At 40.4% G+C, this 19,632-nt stretch overlaps 1 protein-coding gene across 1 annotated transcript in view; it reads left to right on the plus strand.

Annotated features, from left to right (window-relative positions):
- Nucleotides 1-1,694: 1,694 nt before the first annotated feature.
- The window catches only part of IL1RL1 (interleukin 1 receptor like 1), a 57,602-nt gene continuing 39,664 nt past the window's right edge, over nt 1,695-19,632 (plus strand). The window contains exons 1-6 of the mRNA XM_042458411.1: nt 1,695-2,166; nt 2,689-2,857; nt 6,938-6,953; nt 10,662-10,730; nt 12,327-12,447; nt 14,325-14,479. Coding sequence (XP_042314345.1) covers nt 1,937-2,166; nt 2,689-2,857; nt 6,938-6,953; nt 10,662-10,730; nt 12,327-12,447; nt 14,325-14,479 — 760 coding nt within the window. The 5' untranslated portion in view covers nt 1,695-1,936. The remainder of the gene's footprint in view (nt 2,167-2,688; nt 2,858-6,937; nt 6,954-10,661; nt 10,731-12,326; nt 12,448-14,324; nt 14,480-19,632) is intronic.

Genomic DNA, 19,632 nt, shown 5'->3' on the forward strand with positions numbered 1-19,632 from the left:
CAGAGTTGACATTACATTTGCTCAGTTTATTTTTATTAGTTCTGAGGATCTACTCTATAACTCAAAAGTAAACAAGCATGCCAATAGTTAGTTCTCAATTTGATTTCCAGGTTACTTGTCCAGGCTCCTGACATTCTCCTAGACTAATTCAGTTAAATTCAGTTCTTACCCTGACCCTTCAATACCCAACAGCCAGAAGAGATTTTCAATGCAACACCAGCCCAGGTTTATGACCAGGAAAGGAAATTGCTCTTACCTTTAACTGGGTCATCTCCTATTCAGGGATCTGGTGCAAACACAACAATTTTACTCACGTGAATCCAGTCAGGTACTGTGATTTCTCTGTATTATTCACTACTTGATTATGTACATTTAAATCTTGGATCTGGCAGAATTCTAGCTTCATGCCTAGGGCAGCTTGCTTAGTGAGCTCAGTGCTTCTCAATTTATCTGTCATGCCCCCCCTAGGAAGAAGAAAACATTTCGCGCCCCCCGAGCGACTGTAAATAGTATCCTTTGTCTATAAAATGTTTATAAGTAACCTCTGCATAACAGAGCCTCGCACCCCCCTTTACGGAGCCTTGCGCAATAAAATATTTATTTATATCCAGCTTCTTCCATTTTGGGGATCGAGGCGGGTAACAACTATCCATTGTATTTAATGGGACTCGAACATCCACAGTTTTGGTATTGATAGGAGGTCCTGGAACCAAACCCCAGCAGATACCAAGGGCTCACTGTATATATTTTGTAATGTATCACTGAGCTTTTAAACAAAAAGTAATAAGAAGTTCTCTACCTTTTCTTTAATTTCTTAAAATATACACTAAATAGGTCTAGCTAGTGAGATCTATCAATCCAACAGATCAATGTAATGACTTCCATGTGTCATCATTAAACCTGCCATGTTATCTATTGCTTTCAGGCCTACAAGGTTACAGCTGGTTTTACCTGACTTTGGCAAAATGGCTCTTCTAGAATGAATGAAAGCTTTGGCTACTGGTTAATTAGAACCACTTAAATTGATTATATAAAAAACCAAGGGGTGAGAGATAACATCTCATCTCCTGCTTTACATTTTGTTTTACCATCATTTGCCATGTTGGTCCTGATATTCTGCTCTAATGACGTGAATAGCTAGGGTCAATTATGCTTAATTATTTTTGCCTGCTGTATCTTTTCACAAATATTACTCTCTTTATTACTGTTTATTCAGGTCTCTTTTCCCTATTCTCCTTATCCATTGCAGAGAAACATACTTCCTTTTTAAGGATGTAGGTGCCTCATTCCAAACTACATTGGTACTAAATTCAATATTGTCCCTCTTGCTTATTCTTGCTGTTTAAAGGTTTCCTTCCCATGGACTAAGGAGCTCAGCGCACAGCAAAATAAAGTGACTTACTGCTCTCAATTTGAAGGCAAATTCGGGCTAGCCCGTGGATTTATTGCATGGCTTTTGCCCCCAAAACCGCCATCTGGGTACAGCCTGGCTCCAATATTGGTCCCTGAACTCACTTTGGTGGCCATTTGTCAAAGTTGAAAAGCTCCTGATTTTGAAAAATGGCCACCGAAGTGAATTCAGGGACCAGTATTGGAGTTGGGCTGTACATGATGGTGGTTTTTGGGGCAAAAGCCATGCAATAAAATCAGGGGCCAGCCTGAATTTGGCTTGAAATCAGGAGTGGTAAGTTGCTTTATTTTGCTGTGTGCTAAGCTCCAGAAGGAAGATTTCCAGGGTTGCAAAGTAAAACTTTGCAAGATTATTCTTAGACCCTGGGATGCTTTCTTATTATTTGTCACATGTCCTGTCCCTGATGCCCACTGGAGCTGGGGGATAGGGAATGGTCAACAGGGGCAGATCTACAGATTCACCAGAAGTTTGAATAAATGGTAAAATCTCTCCTTTTTCATACACACCAAATGATCTGATGAGTGCATGACTTTTTTTTTCACAGGAGTTTTTGAATCTATCCATTCATTACCAGGTTATACAATAGAAGGTGAGGCTTTTGTTGTGGAGTGTGCCCTCTCTTCTGTGACTTGTCATCATGATGACAAAGACATCTCTACAGACAAAGAAGCACGAATACATTCTTCTGATAATCAGCTTTGGTTTCTGCCAGCTTTGCGTGAAGACTCTGGAAATTATACCTGTGTTGACTCTGAGTAGGTAGAAAATGGGCAAAAAAAATTATTTTAGCTTTTGTTGCTTGTTTCTTTTCAAAACATGTTGGCTAACATTCCTGTTTAGTATTTAGGATGTTGTAAGCCAGACTTATGACACTGTAAAATTTGGAATTCATGTTTATGGTTTCATTGCAATGATGGAAGGGGCCTCCGAGACCTGCTTTATAAGCCAGGCAGCCCCATCAACATAGAGATTTCTGAGGTTCTGGGGAACAGGACAGTGACTGAAGAAGTGTCTCATGAGAAAGTTATTTTGTGACAGGGAACATGTCCCTGTGGCTGTTTGTTGCAATGCAGCACACTGTCAAAGAGAGGACTGGATGCTTTTCCACACCACCGCTCCAGTTTCTGGAAATCCCTATGTTGGTGGGGCTGCCTGGTTTTTAAAGTAGGTTTTTTTGTCGGGGAGGTCTCACTGGGAGATGTAGCTATGACAATGAAGCTTCAATGTCACAGCTACCTCTCCTGAAGATTCAGCTATAGTTGTTTTTTTATTCACAGGGATGCTTCTACTGAGATTATATCTGTGACAGTATATCCACGTAAAGAAGGCATTTGTTATTATGAGAATGCTCTGTATCAAGAAAATGTGGGAAGTCCTGGATCTGGAATAATTTATTGCCCTTCTTTTGATAACTATGAGAACATATCTAACCTCAAATGGTACAAGGTACGTATTATCAAGAATTGGTTGGGAGATACAGCTGGCTAAATTCTGGAAAACAAGAATGATACTGAGTCTCCTCTAGAACATGGGATAGGTAGTGGACTCTGAACGAGTCAAGGAAGGCACTTATTCACAAGCAAATATTACCAATGATCCGGTGTAGGGGGCTCCTAAAAGAAGCACAGACATACCAGGTGCTTGTCATTCATATGAGGGACCAGTTTGTTGATAACAGTAAAGGTTGTATAACTTCAGATCAGCAGGAGCTCATGGAAATCAGACACACATGAGCAAAAACAAGCTGATTGACAATTATTGGGGAGGCAAACAATGCTCTGGTCAGCAAAAGAGTACCGATTTGAGGTGAGAAATTCTGCACTCAAAGGGATCTGTAAAACTAGCCTCTGGGAAAACAAACAGCTAGAGAGCATTTGCAACAATCAGATGTAGTGGATTCTTTCTCACAGATTCTTTCTGCTTAACACACTGATATTGGTTGAGGAGTTATGCTAGCAATCTTCGCGGGAAGGGTACAAGCTGCTTTCAAGTTGACATTACATTTGCTCAGTTTATTTTTATTAGTTCTGAGGATCTACTCTATAACTCAAAAGTAAACAAGCATGCCAATAGTTAGTTCTCAATTTGATTTCCAGGTTACTTGTCCAGGCTCCTGAATTTCTTCCTAGACTAAATTCAGTTAAATTCAGTTCTTACCCTGACCCTTCAATACCCAACAGCCAGAAGAGATTTTCAATGCAACACCAGCCCAGGTTTATGACCAGGAAAGGAAATTGCTCTTACCTTTAACTGGGTCATCTCCTATTCTAGGGATCTGGTGCCAAACACAATCAATTTTACTCACGTGAATCCAGTCAGGTACCTGTGATTTCTCTGTATTATTCACTACTTGATTATGTACATTTAAATCTTGGATCTGGCAGAATTCTAGCTTCATGCCTAGGGCAGCTTGCTTAGTGTAGCTCAGTGCTTCTCAATTATTTTCTGTCATGCCCCCCCTAGGAAGAAGAAAACATTTCGCGCCCCCCGAGCGACTGTAAATAGTATCCTTTGTCTATAAAATTGTTATAAGTACACCTCTGCATAACAGAGCCTCGCACCCCCCTTTACGGAGCCTTGCGCCCCCCCTGGGGGGCCCACCCCACTATTTGAGAAAGGCTGGTGTAGCTCAAGATTTTGTTCCATCCATGGCAACCATGGGACTATCCAGTGCACTGTTTGTCTAATTCATGTAGAAATGACTTCAAGCCATTTCCCCTGCTTCCTGGGACACTCTTGTGGCAACTTGTTTGTGGATATGTCATAATCACGTTGAAGGCTTCATTTTTTGTATTCATTGGGGATAGAGGCCTGCTTATGATGGACTCTGAAGACCAATTCAGCTGGGCCTCAGTTTCTGTCTTATGAAGGTGTGATAAAACTGTGTGATAATGACTGTCCCCAAGCTGGTATGTTTGTGGTTTTAAGACTGTCACAATTGTGGCACATTATGAGCCTGATGTGATAAAGTCCTAAGGCTATGGAAGCTTACGCTACAACTTCTTTCTCTCAGTTAGTCTCAAAGGTGCAACAAGATCCCCTTTTGTATCTCTCTCTCTCTCTCTATGGAGTAAGAGGTATTTTTTTTAAAAAAATCATTTTATACCCCTCTTCTGCTGCTGAATGTGCTTCATTTTGTGTGAACTATTCACACCAGAACCCGATTTTGGGCTGTGCATTCTCCAAAGTAGGACATCACCAGAAAGGAAGAAATGAGCATTTTGGCCCATGGAGACAAGGCCCTTATCAGAGTTGTTTTTTTTTTAAATCACCTTGAGAATTAAAAACAACATAACTTGCCTTTGTGGTTGACTCCACATCATATTTTGGCCATCAAGAGCAGTAAATTCAGTAACAAAAGGTGCAAATGTCTTGACCATCTGGCAAGCATTAGTGGAGTTTCTGATATTTCCTCATGCTTTCCTTTAGGATCCAATAAGGCAGGAATAGGAAGTTGTAGTTATCTACTCAAAGGCGCTAGATCCCATCTGATCTTGGATGCTAAGCAGGGTCAGGCATGGTTAGTACTGGGATTGGAGGTAGCCAATGAAAACCAGGTGCTGTAGGCTACATTTCATAATAAGGAACTGGTAAAAACTACCTCTGGGTATTCCTTGCCTGAGAAAATCCAATTAAATTCCTGGGGTCACCATAAGTTGACAAGTGTCTTGGAGGTGCGTGCACACACACACACACACACACACACTTTTGTTAGACTGGAGTTTCTATCACCTGTTGTCATCATCATCTATGCTCATTACAGGGCACAGGCTGCCCACCCATGCTAGAAGATGTGAGGAGAACAAGTGAGACGTTTCACTTTTCTCTGCCCATTTTCCACTTCCCTTATTTGACACACATTTTGTGGTTACTAATTAATTATGCTTAGAGATGTGACAATCATTTATTGCGAATTGGTAAACCCATGTATTGTTGATTTCTTGGCCCCTTTATTTGTTTTATGAAGGAGCCGAGACATTTGCCATGATCATCTAAGGTGTGAGGATTTTTAGATGGTTCATTTGTAAATGAAGTAAATGGACAGGAAATTCCTTTTGAAATTCATGCATTGTTTGGGACGTTTTATTGTTTTATTGAATTAGTGCAATTAAACTGCAGGGAAGCAAGAATGTGTACATATTCAAACTGGAAAAGTCAAGCAAGTGACAAAGAAAGCTTTCTTGACAATGAGGTGTTGAAATTGTGTGTTGTTGTTGCCCCTGATTGGAATAGGTGATTGCTGCCACTTGTGAGGGATGAGACATTGTAATCATCTCACACTCCTCATGAGAGGAGAATAGTAATTTTATTTCCCACCATTTTTCAGGCACGAGAAGAATTATTCTGTCATTTCACATGTCTAATATCGTAATAAAGTTTATTCGGTCATTGACCAGCAAATACAATAGCAATCATAAAAACCAATATTAAGCTCTAATTGTAAACTTTTAGATTGCACTACAGCTATGAATAGCAAAAGAGATAAAAGAGATAAAAGGATAAAATGCAATTGTTATACATAAAATACAATCACAGAGGACAAGACATGAGCCATATTACACAGTCCGCATCTGACTCTGATAGCTTCCAGTTCTCTATCAATATTGGTCTCAGTTAAAATTTCAATTTCATCTCTTCATTAGAGGATGTATTTTACATACAATGTAACAAAATTTTGCTACTTTGTATACAATGTTAGGTATCTGACTGTTCAGAAGATTGCAAACAAGTGAGGTATCTGTACAACTTGTAAATTTTCCCAAAAGAGGGGTAATCAGTTGAAGTCGGGAATCTTTATAGAATTGACAATATAAGAATGTATGTTCAAGAGTTTCACCCTCGAAGTTGCAGGGACAAAAGCAGTGCATGGAAGGGAATTTTCTTGACCTGCCTGGCCAAAACCGCTGAGGGGAGGGCATTAAATCGTGCCAAAGAAAACACTCTTCTAATTTTAGGTAGAGTGAGTTGGAAACAGATATGGAGCAGGAGAAACACCAGGATTTGCCTGTTATCAAAATATGCCAGGAAAGGCGCAGCTCTGTCTGGCCTTCAATGTCAGCAGTATTTGTTTATAGCCAATTTATCCTGTCGAAATTTAGGTTTTCAGAATAGAATCCTCAGTATGCCCGGTTTGTCATTTCTTATGTTATGGCCAATGCCGCAAGAGGAATTCATAGGGATCAACCAAAATCATTTCGGTAAGCCACCATGCATTTTATTTAACTTAAGCAAGAAGAAAAGATATAAATCCACATGCTTGTTTCAATTTTATTTCCCACCATTTTTCAGCACGGATCAATACTGTCATTTACATGTCTAATATTCTAGCTTTCACTAAAAAAACAAAAAACAAAACCAAAGTGTTTTGTATTTTTGTAGACTTCAGGGCTCCTTGAGTCTACTGATTGCTCCTTTGGTTGTTCATTGGGTTTGGCTACAGCCCTTGCCATTTGATTAAAAGCAACCATAATAAAGATAAACATAAAAAAACATTTTGTATTTCAGGACTGAAAACTGCATGGATCAAGGTACACATCATTTGGTAAGGAGCTTGTGATTAACAATGCAAATGGAAATGACACTGGGAAATATACTTGTCAGTTTACTTACAGACATGGTAACAAAGCATTTACCGTATCTGCAACAAGGAGTTTTGAATTAAAGGTAAGAGGATATTTAAAATTCTTTTTCAATGGGTAGTTTTAACACTGTATAGTTTATTCTATTTAATGCTCACTTTTGTATGTTTCTAATTGTATTGTATTTAAATTCTCACCGCTTTGTGTCCCAATTTGGAGGAAAATGTAACAACAACAACAACACATATATATTCACGAGTTAAAAGTCATAACAGTACCACCTTCAAAGGAGAGCCATCAATGAAAGGAAAAGTTATTTCTGAACTGCACTAAAATTAGTTGGAAGGCTGGAATTACCACTTCGTACTTATTTCTGCCTGTTTTGTTATTAATATTCTCAAACAACACTAATGTGACCATTTAATTCATCATCAAATTTGTGCTATTGACATTATCTGTAAGTTGTTGATGCATGGGTTCAATCATGTTGTACAAACTTCTAAGTATAGATTTTAAACACCACATGTCATTTTAGATATGGTACTATTTAAAATACAGTGGTCCCTCCACATTTTTAGGGTTAGGATACAGGACTCCTATAACTGTGGAAAAACTGCCAATAAACACTATTTTTTCACCTGAGAGAACACTTCTCTCGGAATCTCCAGGTCCTCCAGTGCAACTCTGTGGTCAACATCTGCCAGACGCTGATCATAGAATCATGCTGGAGGGCCTACAAATGCCCAGAGAGGTGTTTTCTCTAGGAACTTGTAGGGTCTCCAGCACAACTCACCTTCCAGCAAAGTCATGCTGGAGGACTTAGAGATTCCTAGTGATAACGTATTAATCAAAACTCGCAAATAATCAAATCTTCAAAAATCAAAGCCACAAATGTGGAGGGATGATTGTACAGTTAAATACAATTGGGAGCCATTCGCATTACAATTTACCCCGGTTCTGAAATCGAATCTTGCACGTGAAGTTCATATTCACCCCGAATCCCCCACAAGCGAATCAGAGGCTTGCAGACCCGTTCTGTGGCAAATGCCCCTTAGAGCGGGTTAAAAGAAATCGGCGCAAATAGTGTTTCTTTTGAGAAACCCTGGGTTCTGTGGAATATGAACTTGCCCCCGATTATGACCGGGGCAAACTGAGGGAGGGATTTTGGTCAGAGGGTGAGCAAAGGGCAGGGCATTCTCTCCCATCATCAGAAGGGAGGTGGGAAGATGAGGAGGAGGAGGAGGAGGAGGAAAGAGCCAAAAAAGGGGGGAACTGCAAAGGGGCAGGAGGAAAGGGGGGAAATAGGGGGGGCTTTTGGGGTGCAGAGAGGGGGTCGGGGGGGGGGGGGGGGGGGGGGTGGAGAAAGTGATGATGGAGGAGGAGGAGGAGGAGAAAGGGGCTGTGGGAGGAAAGGAAGCCATGGAGGGCATCCTAAAACGGAGGAGGAGGAGGATGAAGGAGCTGGGGGAAAGGGCCAATGGGCATCCCAGAGGAAGGAGAGGGTCTGAAGGAAGGAGGAAAAGGATTTCCAGGGGGAATTGGGTTGCGGGGCTGCGCTAGGGCATGTAGGGAAATCAGGCTGCTTGTTCTACTTTCATTTCCTCTTGCTCCTGAATTATTGTCAGAGGGAGGTGGGGTGGTGGTGGAGAAAGCTCAAAGGGAGGTGAGGGTTGGAAGGAAGGAGGATTGCCCAGGGAAGTAGGGCTGTGAGTCCAAGCTGGGAGATGTAGGGACATCAGCTTCTTTTGACAATTTATGCGCATTATTTTTTGGGTGCTTGCTTGTTCTACTTTCCTCTTCCTCCTGGATCATCATCATCATCATCATCATCATCATCATCATCATCATCATCATTTGTGTTTTTTGAGGATGCTACAGGAATGCCTGCGCTGCATTTCCCTGTTATTCCCAATTCATTCCATGGGTCTACTTTAGTTGGAACTGACAGGTCACGCTCTCTCAGCCTCAGTGGAAGGCAATGGCAAAGCCCCTCTGAAGAGAATGTAGCAAGAGGGAAAGAGTCAGTTCAGTTCAGGTCAAAGGCAGGCCACGAACGGAGCTCATATCCCCCCCTTTTCATATTTTTTCAAAATTATTTTTGACCAAATATGTGCATGATTTTTTTTCTTGAGGCAGATAGAGCAGGGCTAGCGGCTTGTGCACTTTCCCTTTCATCTGCTCGCTTCCAGCAAAGGGGAAATGTTGCGAATGCAAATGTTACAATCAAAGGGCAGACCTACAATGCAAATGTTACATTTTTTGCTCTTGTCAGTTAGACAAAATGATACATGCTTTTGCTACTGAATTCAGAGGCAGCCCTGAATTGCTTTTAAAAGCCAAAAAAATAAAATAAAATAAAATAAAATAAAATAAAAAAATAAATAAAAGAATGCCTGGCAATTGCATCCTTTTCTGGCATTTCCAAGGTGAGGAATTTATTATTATTATTATTATCATTATCATTATTATTATTATCATTATTACATGTGTAAGAGGCATTCTGGGGGGCAAGGAGTGGGGGATGCATTAGCTTGCATGGGATTGAAAATGGGGACGGGGCAGATCTGACCCAAATGCCCACATATACACACAAAAAAGAGGTTTTTAAAAAATTGACACTTTGGGGCATTTTGTGCATGGCTCTTTAAAAAAAGGAGGGGGGGAGGACACTTCTGATGCCCCTGCAAAAACATCACCATGACGATTGCTTGATTGACAGCAGGCACCTTTGGCAGCAGGCACAGAATGCATTCGATTTAAAATGCCCCTCTTTTGTAGTGGGCACTTGCTAACGGAGAGATTCGGGGGAGGGGCATCTGAATCAGCCCAGTTCATTCCATATCTTTATGCCAGTCTGAATGGGGCCTTAGAATACAGTTGGCCCTCCATATCCACGGATTCATCCATTCATGACCTGAAATTATGAAAAACAAACAAACTCAAAAGCAAACCTTGATTTTTGGCTTCTTATATAATATATATATTACGACCCCACTGTATACAGTGGTACCCTGGGTTACGAATTTAATTCGTTCCGCGGCGCCGTTCGTAACCCGAAAGATTTCGCAACCCGAAAAAAGGCTTTCCGCTAGCGCTGGAAAGCCGCGGCTTTTAAATTTCGTGCCAAAAAGCGCCGAAACACACCAAAAAAAAATTCGTAACCCGAAAAATCTTTCGTTACCCGGAACAGTTTTTTCCAAGCTAACTTTTTCGTACCCCGGAAATTTCGTAACGCGATCAATTCGTATCCCGGGGTACCACTGTATAATGGGACTTGAGCATCCATGGATTTTGGTATACACTGGAGGTCCAGGAACCAAACTCCAGTGGATACCAAGGGCCTACTATACTATTGGATTGGGTTCAGGGTGACAAAAATGTAAGACTGAGATCTTATAGAAACTTACCTGGGAATTAGTCTCACTGGCCAACTGGGACTTAATTCTCAGTAGAATATTAATTTACCATAAATATGAGAAGATAAGACTGCACATTACATGGAGATATTCCTCACAGTTGTAAATATGTTTGATTTGTAAATAGACTGAGGTGGTTCAGCACTTCTGTAAAATCGCTTGAAGTTTTTGATGGACACAATCTCCAATTCTAAATTTTCTAAGCCAGGCTTAACATAATGTCTTCTTATCTCCCACCTATATCTTATATCCCAGAAAAACTTCTATGGAGACCATTAAAAGTTTTGTATCCAAAAGACAACGAGGTTATAGAAGTCAAGATTGGTAAGGACATTAAGTCTTTAATTGCTGTAATCTGAATTTATTCTGTTGACTAAATCCTGTGGGATTCGGACACCCAAGAAATAAAGCAATGCAAAAAGCAATCCAGAAACAGATTTACAAGCAAATGCCTACCTTAATGATGTCTCGGAAGTTTGAACAAGCTATGATCAATTTGGTTTCCCATTTGTAATATGGGAGTAACATTATTTGTTTCGTATTTTACTTGTTTACAAATATTTACAAGCATTTACATCTGAAGATTTCAGAAGAGCATATGACAATAATAAAGCCCCCAAAGGGCTCAGCAACTATTCTATTCTGATACATGTTTGTCATTTATTTTAATTTTTAATATATTATTCTCATAATAATTGTTTTTCATTATTGTTCTTATTCCATTTCACTTAAATACTTAAAGATGGAGATAACATTTGGTTTGTTGATATTTGATTTAGGGAGGGGCCCCACATATCTTTCAAATATCTTGATTTGACGGGGCGATCCTAATCTGTTCGACTTTTCAACTGCTTTTAAAATCTCCCAGTATCTCTCTTCCTTCTTCCATTTTCCATTTTTATCCTCTCCACTTACTTCAAATGCTACAAACTGAGTTCAAAGTGCAAAGGATGCACCCAATTACTTCATCAAGTGGAGAGAAGAGGAGAGGGAAGAATTGTGCTCTTTCCAGTCAAAAGCAAACTTCTGCAGCATCTCTTTGCTTGTGTTTTCATTAATAACTTTTGCCATCTTGACCACATTGATACTGCTTGGCCCCCCATGTGTCCTGGTGTGTGAAATGTATGAAATGTTGGAAGGCCTGGGCATAACTGAGCATCTTGCCCCAGACCAAGTGCTAGTTCTCATCAACTCTGAGTTTGCAGAGACCATTTGATTTGAGATTGAAGCCTGCTTTCAAAGATTTATTGGCATTTATTGTGAAACCACCAGGGCTCAATTCCTCATGTTATGTGCAGGATTCTGTATGATGTTGTTTTTATTTGTAATCCTCCTCTATTTTCCCAGATTTCTGCCACCTTTTTTTCTCAACTGGGAAAAATATCACAGTACACTGTTATAACACATTGTTGTTATTAGCTGCCCTCCAGTCATCTCGACTCCTGACAGCTCTGTGGATGAGACTTTGCCAGTTCTTCCTAGCCTCAGCTGCCCTGCTCAGTTCCTGCACATTCAGACCTGTGGACTCCCTTTATCTCCTTTATGCCATTCTTTTAAGTTTACTCAGCAGTTTTTTGTATATCTATCTTTCTATTTTTAACTACCTTCATCTCACTCTTTCTTCTTATTTATGATCCTGGAGAATATACTAATATCAATCAAAACAAAAGTACGGCCAGGAAAAAAAATCCCACCTTGTACCCCTCGGTTCTTTTAAAATGCAATCCTATATTTACTTCTTTGAGAGCAAACCCCACTGAATTTTAATGGGTCCTGACTAGACATTAAGATAAAACCACATATCTGAATCCCCATACCTAGCCAACAGTTCTTAAGAATGAATTTGATTATAGCTGGATCTGATGAAGGCATTTTTTGTTGTATGTTACAGCATTTTCTCTGTGAATTTCTTCCTTCTAGGTTCATCTCAGAACCTTTCCTGCAAGGCGTTGGTGGGTGAGGGAGCAGACACACAGGCCACCAGCTTTTGGGAATGTACTGGTGAAAAAGATCCTGAGCGTTTTGTTCGTTTCCATCGAACGTAAGTGCCTGCTAATGTAATAAGGAGTTCAAGTTTTGAAAATTTAATTTAACCAAAAGTTTTACTCTGTCCTTCAACAATGTTCTAATATTTCAAAGGAGGTTTTAAAAAAAACATTACATTATTACTGTTGTTCTTCTGTACCTTGAAGTCATTTCCAGCTTTTGGTGATCCTAAGACAAACCTATCATGGGCTTTTACTATTACTGCTATTATTTTAAATAACAAGTTACAATTATGTGACATACTGTAATTCAAATTACATGAAATACCATTTGAAATTAATGAGACATTTTTAAAAATAGTGCTCCTTGGTGACAAAGCCAGTGCACTGTAGTGGTTTGACTGCTGGACTATGACTCTGTATCCCAGGGTTTGAAACCCCTCTGGGCCATGGAGACCCACTGGGTGACCTTGGACAAGCCACACTCCTTCAGATTAGAGGAAGCCAAAGACAAACCCTCTCTGAAGAATTCTTGCCAAGAAAGCCTTAAGATTTGCCTTAATGTTGCCATGAGTTGGAAACATCATGAAGGCAAACAACTGCAAATGATAGTAAAAAGAAAAAAGCCTGCAGGTTGGGTGAAGTTTTCACCTGAGTGGAGAATTGCTAGATCTCAGGGCACAGCCTCGAGTCTCCAATTTTTATGGCTCATCTCAAGACAGGGGATAAGGGTGACAGTTCTCTACTCTTGGTGGAACTCATCTCTGAGTAAGAGGAAAGCACTGTGTGCAATCACCAGCTCAGCTAGGAAAGCACCAGCTTTTATCATTTCCAAGGCTTAATCGATTTATTGCTTCAACTTGCAAAGACTCTCCAAGGAATCTATTTAGTTAGTTAGGGCCTCAGCAGAAGACCAAAATAATGCTGCTTCAGGTCACTTTGGAGGTATGCTGTTTAAATGACACATGTATTTTAAGTCGCCAGAAGCTGTGCCAAAGCTGCGTTCCAGTCCTTAGGAATTAATTAATTAGTGAATTAATTGAGTGTGGCTTTGGCACAGTTTCTGGCCTCTTAGGACACATGCATCCTTTAAACAGCATAACTCCAAAGTGACCAGAAACAGCTTTATTTTGGCCTGTCTGTTCAGGCCCATCATTAGCTCCTCCCTCACTTCCTAATGGTTGTGGCACCAGGATTCACTCACCATTCTGCTCTGGCTCCATCTTCTGGCTAGAAGCCAGTAGGCGAAACTTCCGTATTCCATACTCCTAAGAAAGTGAGAAGGAATAATCTCTTCATTTGAGCTTGATCTGGAAACAGCCCCTAAGATTTCTGTCTTACTTTCCAAATAGGAAAATACAACGTATGTGTTCTTTGGGGTACATTTTTGTTGTTGTGTGCCTTCAAGTTCTTACCAACTTATGGTGACCCTAAAGTAAACGTATCATAGGATTTTCACTGCAAGATTTGTTCAGAGGAGGTTTGCCATTGCCATTATCTGAGGCTGAGAGAGTGTGACTTGCCCAGTAGGTTTCATCTACACTGTAGAAATAAGGCCGTTTGACACCACTTTAACTGCTATGGTTCCATCCTAGAGAATCCTGGGATTTGTAGTTTTGCGAGGCACCAGCACTGTTTGACAAAGAAGGTTAAAGACCATGTAAAATTTAAAAAAACCCAGGCTTCCATAGGATGGAGCTACAGCACTTAAAGTGGTGTCAAATGGCATTATTTCTACAGTGTAGATGCACTCTTAGTGACCAGCTATGAGCAACTGAAGTTGGTTCTTAATGACATTATGAGGGGCTCTCCCTAGGCCTCAGGTTTTGGCCCCCAAACCTCAGGGCCAGGAATGATCCTGAGCTGGCAACCCTACCTGGGTGAAAGAGTTTGGGAAACAGGATGCCAAATCTAATGTTCTTCTTTCTGCTAGGTATATGGAATCCTACAAAAAGCAGGTTACAGAGGCCATATTACAAATCAGTAAAGTGCGGGAAGAGGACCTTGGCTTAAATTTCACATGTTTCATGGCCAATGACATGGGGTACAAAAGAGTCAGTGTTACTTTGCGTAAAGCCCCATCTACAGGTGAGATACTTTTTTTCTTATTTTTGTTTCTCATGATTGGCACTGTTCTTGCTATTAGTGATATTAGATATTTCCAGATGTGAGGCTCCTCATGTCTGGCAGTGGGAAGAGAAGGTTATGAGTGGAGGACATTGCATCTGGAATAGGGATAGAAAGGATATTTTCTGTGGAAGAAGTAATCAAAATACAGTTGATTTTGCATTGTGTCAGCTCAGCAGTAAGCTGAAGGACAATTTCATCTAAGGACTACAAATAATTGTTCCATGCAGCACCTTACTTGGTTAAAGTTCAGGGCAATTATGTATTTTTGCAAGGCTTGGGCTTGGGCTTTTTATTTATTTGTTAATATATGGTGTTTATTGTTTAATGTATGATGATTTATTAATATATGATGGAGTTGTCTCTTACTGCATCTGTTAACTTTACGGTGGGTTACCGGGCTTCCCTTTTTTTTGCTTCGCAGCAGCGCTGTGCAATTTTGGTTGCTGCAGTCGCTCCTGTGGAGCAAAAGAAGGCGCCAGGGATCATCTCTTTTCTGGTGGTCTGTACACCTCAAATCTTCTAATGATGCAGAACTTGGATGACAAAAGTTTGGTGAGGGAGTCAGATCATGAAATGGCTGCAGGAAGGTAGAAGAATGTGTTTAAATGTCAGGAGACTGAAATAGTGTTGGGATTATTCGCCTGTAGATACATGGATTAAATCTTATGTAGGCTTTGTTGAATATAGTACAATTTATTGACAGAAATCGATCATCATCATCACATCGTATTAGGATTATTAGTATTAAACGGTATTTCGAGAGCGCTGTAATTAGCAAACAGCGCTGTACAAAGTCGGGTAAAATTAAGAGTATATAAAAGCATGCCCAAGGCGTAAACCTAAGATAATAACAGTTAAATAAAGGAATAATTAAAATTAACGCATGTAGAAAAAAGAAAAGGCAAATTAAGAACCTCAAATATAAAGGCAGATCACAATCACATCAAACATAATCAACAGCCAGATGAACAATCAATCAACATAATTCCCAGAGAAAGAGATCCCCTAAACAATATTGGTTTTCCAGCTCAGCCTTAAAGCTGGGTTAGGGAAGTGATGAGCCGTGCATGCAGAGGAAGAAGGTTCCAGAATGAAGGGCACAGGAGAAAAAGGGACAGATCCGGGACGGGCAGAGAAAATCCGGGGTTGAGAGGGAGAACTTTGGCTAACAGAGTGGAAGTGCAAAGTAGGAATGATAGGGGAGATCAGTTAAATACAGAGGTGCCAGCCCATGCAGGGCTTTAAAAGGTGAATAGCAAAAGTTGGTACCTGATGCGGAAAGGAAGGGGTAGCCCGTGAAGGGAAGACAACAGAGGGGAGACATGATCATAACGGCGACCAAGTGAAATAAATGTTCAGCTGAATGCATGAACACAATTCAATGGAGGTGGAGGTGAGAGAGGAAGCCCTGCCAGGAGGAGGTTACAGTATCTAGTCTGAGACACTCTGTAGTGCATGGCCAGTGTATTTTGGTAGAGCTGAATATATGGATGGATTTTTTTGCGATATTATAAGAGAAAAAATCTACAACTTTGGCTGTAGTCCTGGACTGGGGGATAAATGACAAGAGGATCAAAGATGAATCAAGACTACGGCTTCCTGGACTGGCTGATATATGTGTTATTGACGGAAATAGAAAAGGAATAGTGAAGGGTGGGCTTAGGAGAAAAAAAAAAAAAAAAAACCAAGGAAGCTCACCTTTGTTCCGAGGGCTGACATATGATTTTTATGTAGGTACTAGTAATAACTGACTCAGTTGTTGAATCTGGTGCTGCTGTCTTATCCATAATTGTATAGTGTCCATATATTGAAAAAATTGCATTAGTGTTCAGGGGTTGGTATTTCTTTAGTAGTTTAAGATCAGTATATTTTCTTATTTGCTTTGTGGCATATGGATTTAATTTTCACTTTTTAAAATTTCAGTAAAATATGAAAGAATCAAATTCTTAGTAATTGCTTTGAAAAGAGTGCTGTGGAAGTTAATGCATGGGCACCAAAAGCCATACCGATAAATTCATGCATTTAAGGTAAGGTACTTTCTATAAGATTAGACCTATATGAACAAAACTATTTGTAGGTGCTGTGCTGAGACTTACAGTTTGATTATGATAAGTAATATAGTTATTCTGGTGGAAGCAATTAAAAAAAGCAAAAAACCGCCATAGTAACTAAAAGAGTTCCGTTATATGGGGAAATAGTTTATTTGGTGTTTATTGCAACTGAGAGAGCCACTGGATGCAGGGATGAGTATTGACTACAGCACGGAGACCAAAGTTTCAAATCCTCGCTCAGCCAGGGAAACTCACTGGGGTGATCTGGGCAGATCACTTCTCTTACCCGTTACAAGGGGCGGTCTTGGGCCGCGGGCTGCCGGGTTGCAGCGTGGAGAGCCCGCAGCAGCCAAACCGCGCTACCTCCTCCACGCTGCAAAAAAGGAGTGCAGAAATCGCACTCCTTCCCGGCAAACACCGGAAGAGCCCCGCAATGCCAAAGTGTGCACCTCGCAACGGCTTCGTCCCGGGTTTAGACGGGCCGGCACGCTGCGCGTCCGTTACGTCCAAAAGGGCCGGGCCCGTCTGTATAGGGCCCCCATCTTGCCGTACGGAATACACGCCGAGGGCAAGGCGCGTCCGGAAGCAGCAAACCGCCCATCGCGCGTTTCCTGGCGCAACGACGGTGCGCCGCTTAGGCCCATCGGTAAGGCCGCCTAAGTTTCAGTCGGCAAACCACACCCCCCCCTGAATAAATCTTGCCAAGTGAAACGCTTTGATAGGTTTGCCCTAAAATAGATTGTTCATAAATCAAAAATATTTGAAGGACATAACAACATGGCAAGTTTGTCAAACTGGGGAAAAAATAGCTGACTGGAGCCAAGCTGCCTTTACTAGTTTGTTTTAAAAACGGGGTTCAGTATACCTCTCAGTGGTAAAAGGTATACTGTGATTAAATGGTGCGATTTAATCACATTGGGTGGAAGTAACATGACATATTTTGGATGAATCAGGTTCTTATACTCCGTGAATATTTGAGATAAATATTAGTTCGTACAAACTACCAAACCTTTCTTGAGGCCTGTAGTCTTATCATTTTGTCCTGACCAGTAACAGAGCCAAGTACAATAGTTTCTTTCCAGCGTCTTTTTACATAGAGAAGTTGCCGTAATGGAAGAAGGTTCCAAAGATGTTTGTTTTTATGGTAAAAATGACCGACATGTTTTTAAAAAACCACATTATGCTCTGTAGGACTTGGTCAGGGGCTGTGCACAATCTACTGTACATCAAAAATTCTCCATACCAGGAACCCTAAAAAGTTACTGGTTTTTTTGTTTGTCAGTGATTAGTTATAGAGTTTCCTGGTCCAATAATGGTTTTTTGTGAAGTGAAGTCTAAAAAAGCCATTGAGAAGGCCTTAAGAGCATACATTAATAAAAACATTTGAGATTGTTTTTTAAATCATGAAACAGCCATCTTTTTTGCAAGTTGAGATACTCGGGCAGTTTTTTCCTGCAAAGTTCGAATCGAGTGATTGGCAGTGTTTGTTTTTCCAATGAAAGAAAAACCAGCACACAAAATGTTGTTGGGGAAGTGAGGTAGCATTACTGACATAGAGATATGCGTGCTTTCGACTAAGGTGGTGAAATGTAACGGGTGACTTTGGATCTCTTCTCACTCTCGCTTTAAACTCCCTCCCTGCCTGACATGTAGGAAAAAGTGACAAGGAGGACAACTGGGTTACCCCTTTAAGCTTTCAAATAAAAAGACATTCATGTCTAATGTCAACCTAGTTGAGTATAGAGTCCTAAGTACACTTTTTTTTTTTTTTTTCCTTTACTGTTCTTGCAGGTCCATTTGAGACTTAGACAATAACCAGATTAGTGGATCTTACTGTAGAAGAAAGGTCAGAGACTGAAGGTATCATGGCTCCTGTGGCGGGATTTCATGCTGTTGAGGTGGACTCGGGATCAGTGTAGTAATTTACCTCCCAACACAGTAAGAACCCAGCCTTTTTAAAAAATTATTTTGTGCTCTTTTATATTATCCATGCTAATTTTGTTAAGAATAGCACTATCTTGAAATCCTAATTCACACAAGAGATATCTAAATGAATACACCACCCTGTAGTACCTTCCCTAATTCCCGAATATGCTGGCAGCTGTAGCAATCCACCTCTGTGCCCCTCAGTCAAAGCAATGTACTATGAAAGAAACAGGAAGAGGGCCTTGTTTGGTCTTCCTCCAGCTAAGGATAGTTTCCCGCCTTAGGGCCCAGTTGGTACCAAAACTGCTGTCATTTCAGTGAACACAGCAAGTTTCACTAAAGCTCGGGGCAGGATTTCTTCCGATTTGTACATGTAGTTTGTGTTTGATACGTTGCGTTAACTGCCTTTTAGCTTGTCATTATTCATGTGACGTTATATTGTTTTAACAGTCACATTTGTTTGTTGATCACCACCCTGAGAGCCCCAGCTGTTGGATGGAATATAAATAAAAATAATTATATTAAATAAATTCCTTCATGTCCAATCTTTTTGTATTTTGTAAGTGTTGTATATTTCCAAGCATTATTCCCAGATCCGATCTAATTGCCCTTACGGTACTTGCATTCCACCTTGAAAAGCAGAAGGTTCCATGACTTGGGCATTATAACCCAATTCTAGTGAAATATCAATCTCAGGGTTGCCTTTGGATTTGCAGCTCAGAAGTGATGACATACTTGTGTATTTTTGCGATCCAGAGCAGTATCCAGCCCCATGCAATCAAATTCATCTAGAATCTATTTCGATCCCTATTCTACAGAAACGAGGGGATGGGCTGCTTGTTTGCTATGCGGATGAAGGCGTATAAATGTTAAATACTATGGAAGATCACCAAAGATTGTGGTTCTACAGTGGGGAAGAAAAATGCCTAACATCAGTGGGTTTAGTATGCTAGATGTGACAAATGGCTTATGTATTAGGAAATGATGCCAGCAAATAGGTGGACTCTTTCATTTTTTAAAAAATATTTAAATTCTGTTACTTAGGTTGTTGTTAAGATCTAGTGTGAGCATATTGTCCAGATATCCAGTCAGTGTTTCCCAGAAAGATTAATCGTGAAATTCCTTAGTTCTGAT

Source organism: Sceloporus undulatus, chromosome 3 (assembly GCF_019175285.1).
Source record: "Sceloporus undulatus isolate JIND9_A2432 ecotype Alabama chromosome 3, SceUnd_v1.1, whole genome shotgun sequence".
NCBI classification, from domain to species: Eukaryota; Metazoa; Chordata; class Lepidosauria; order Squamata; family Phrynosomatidae; genus Sceloporus; species Sceloporus undulatus.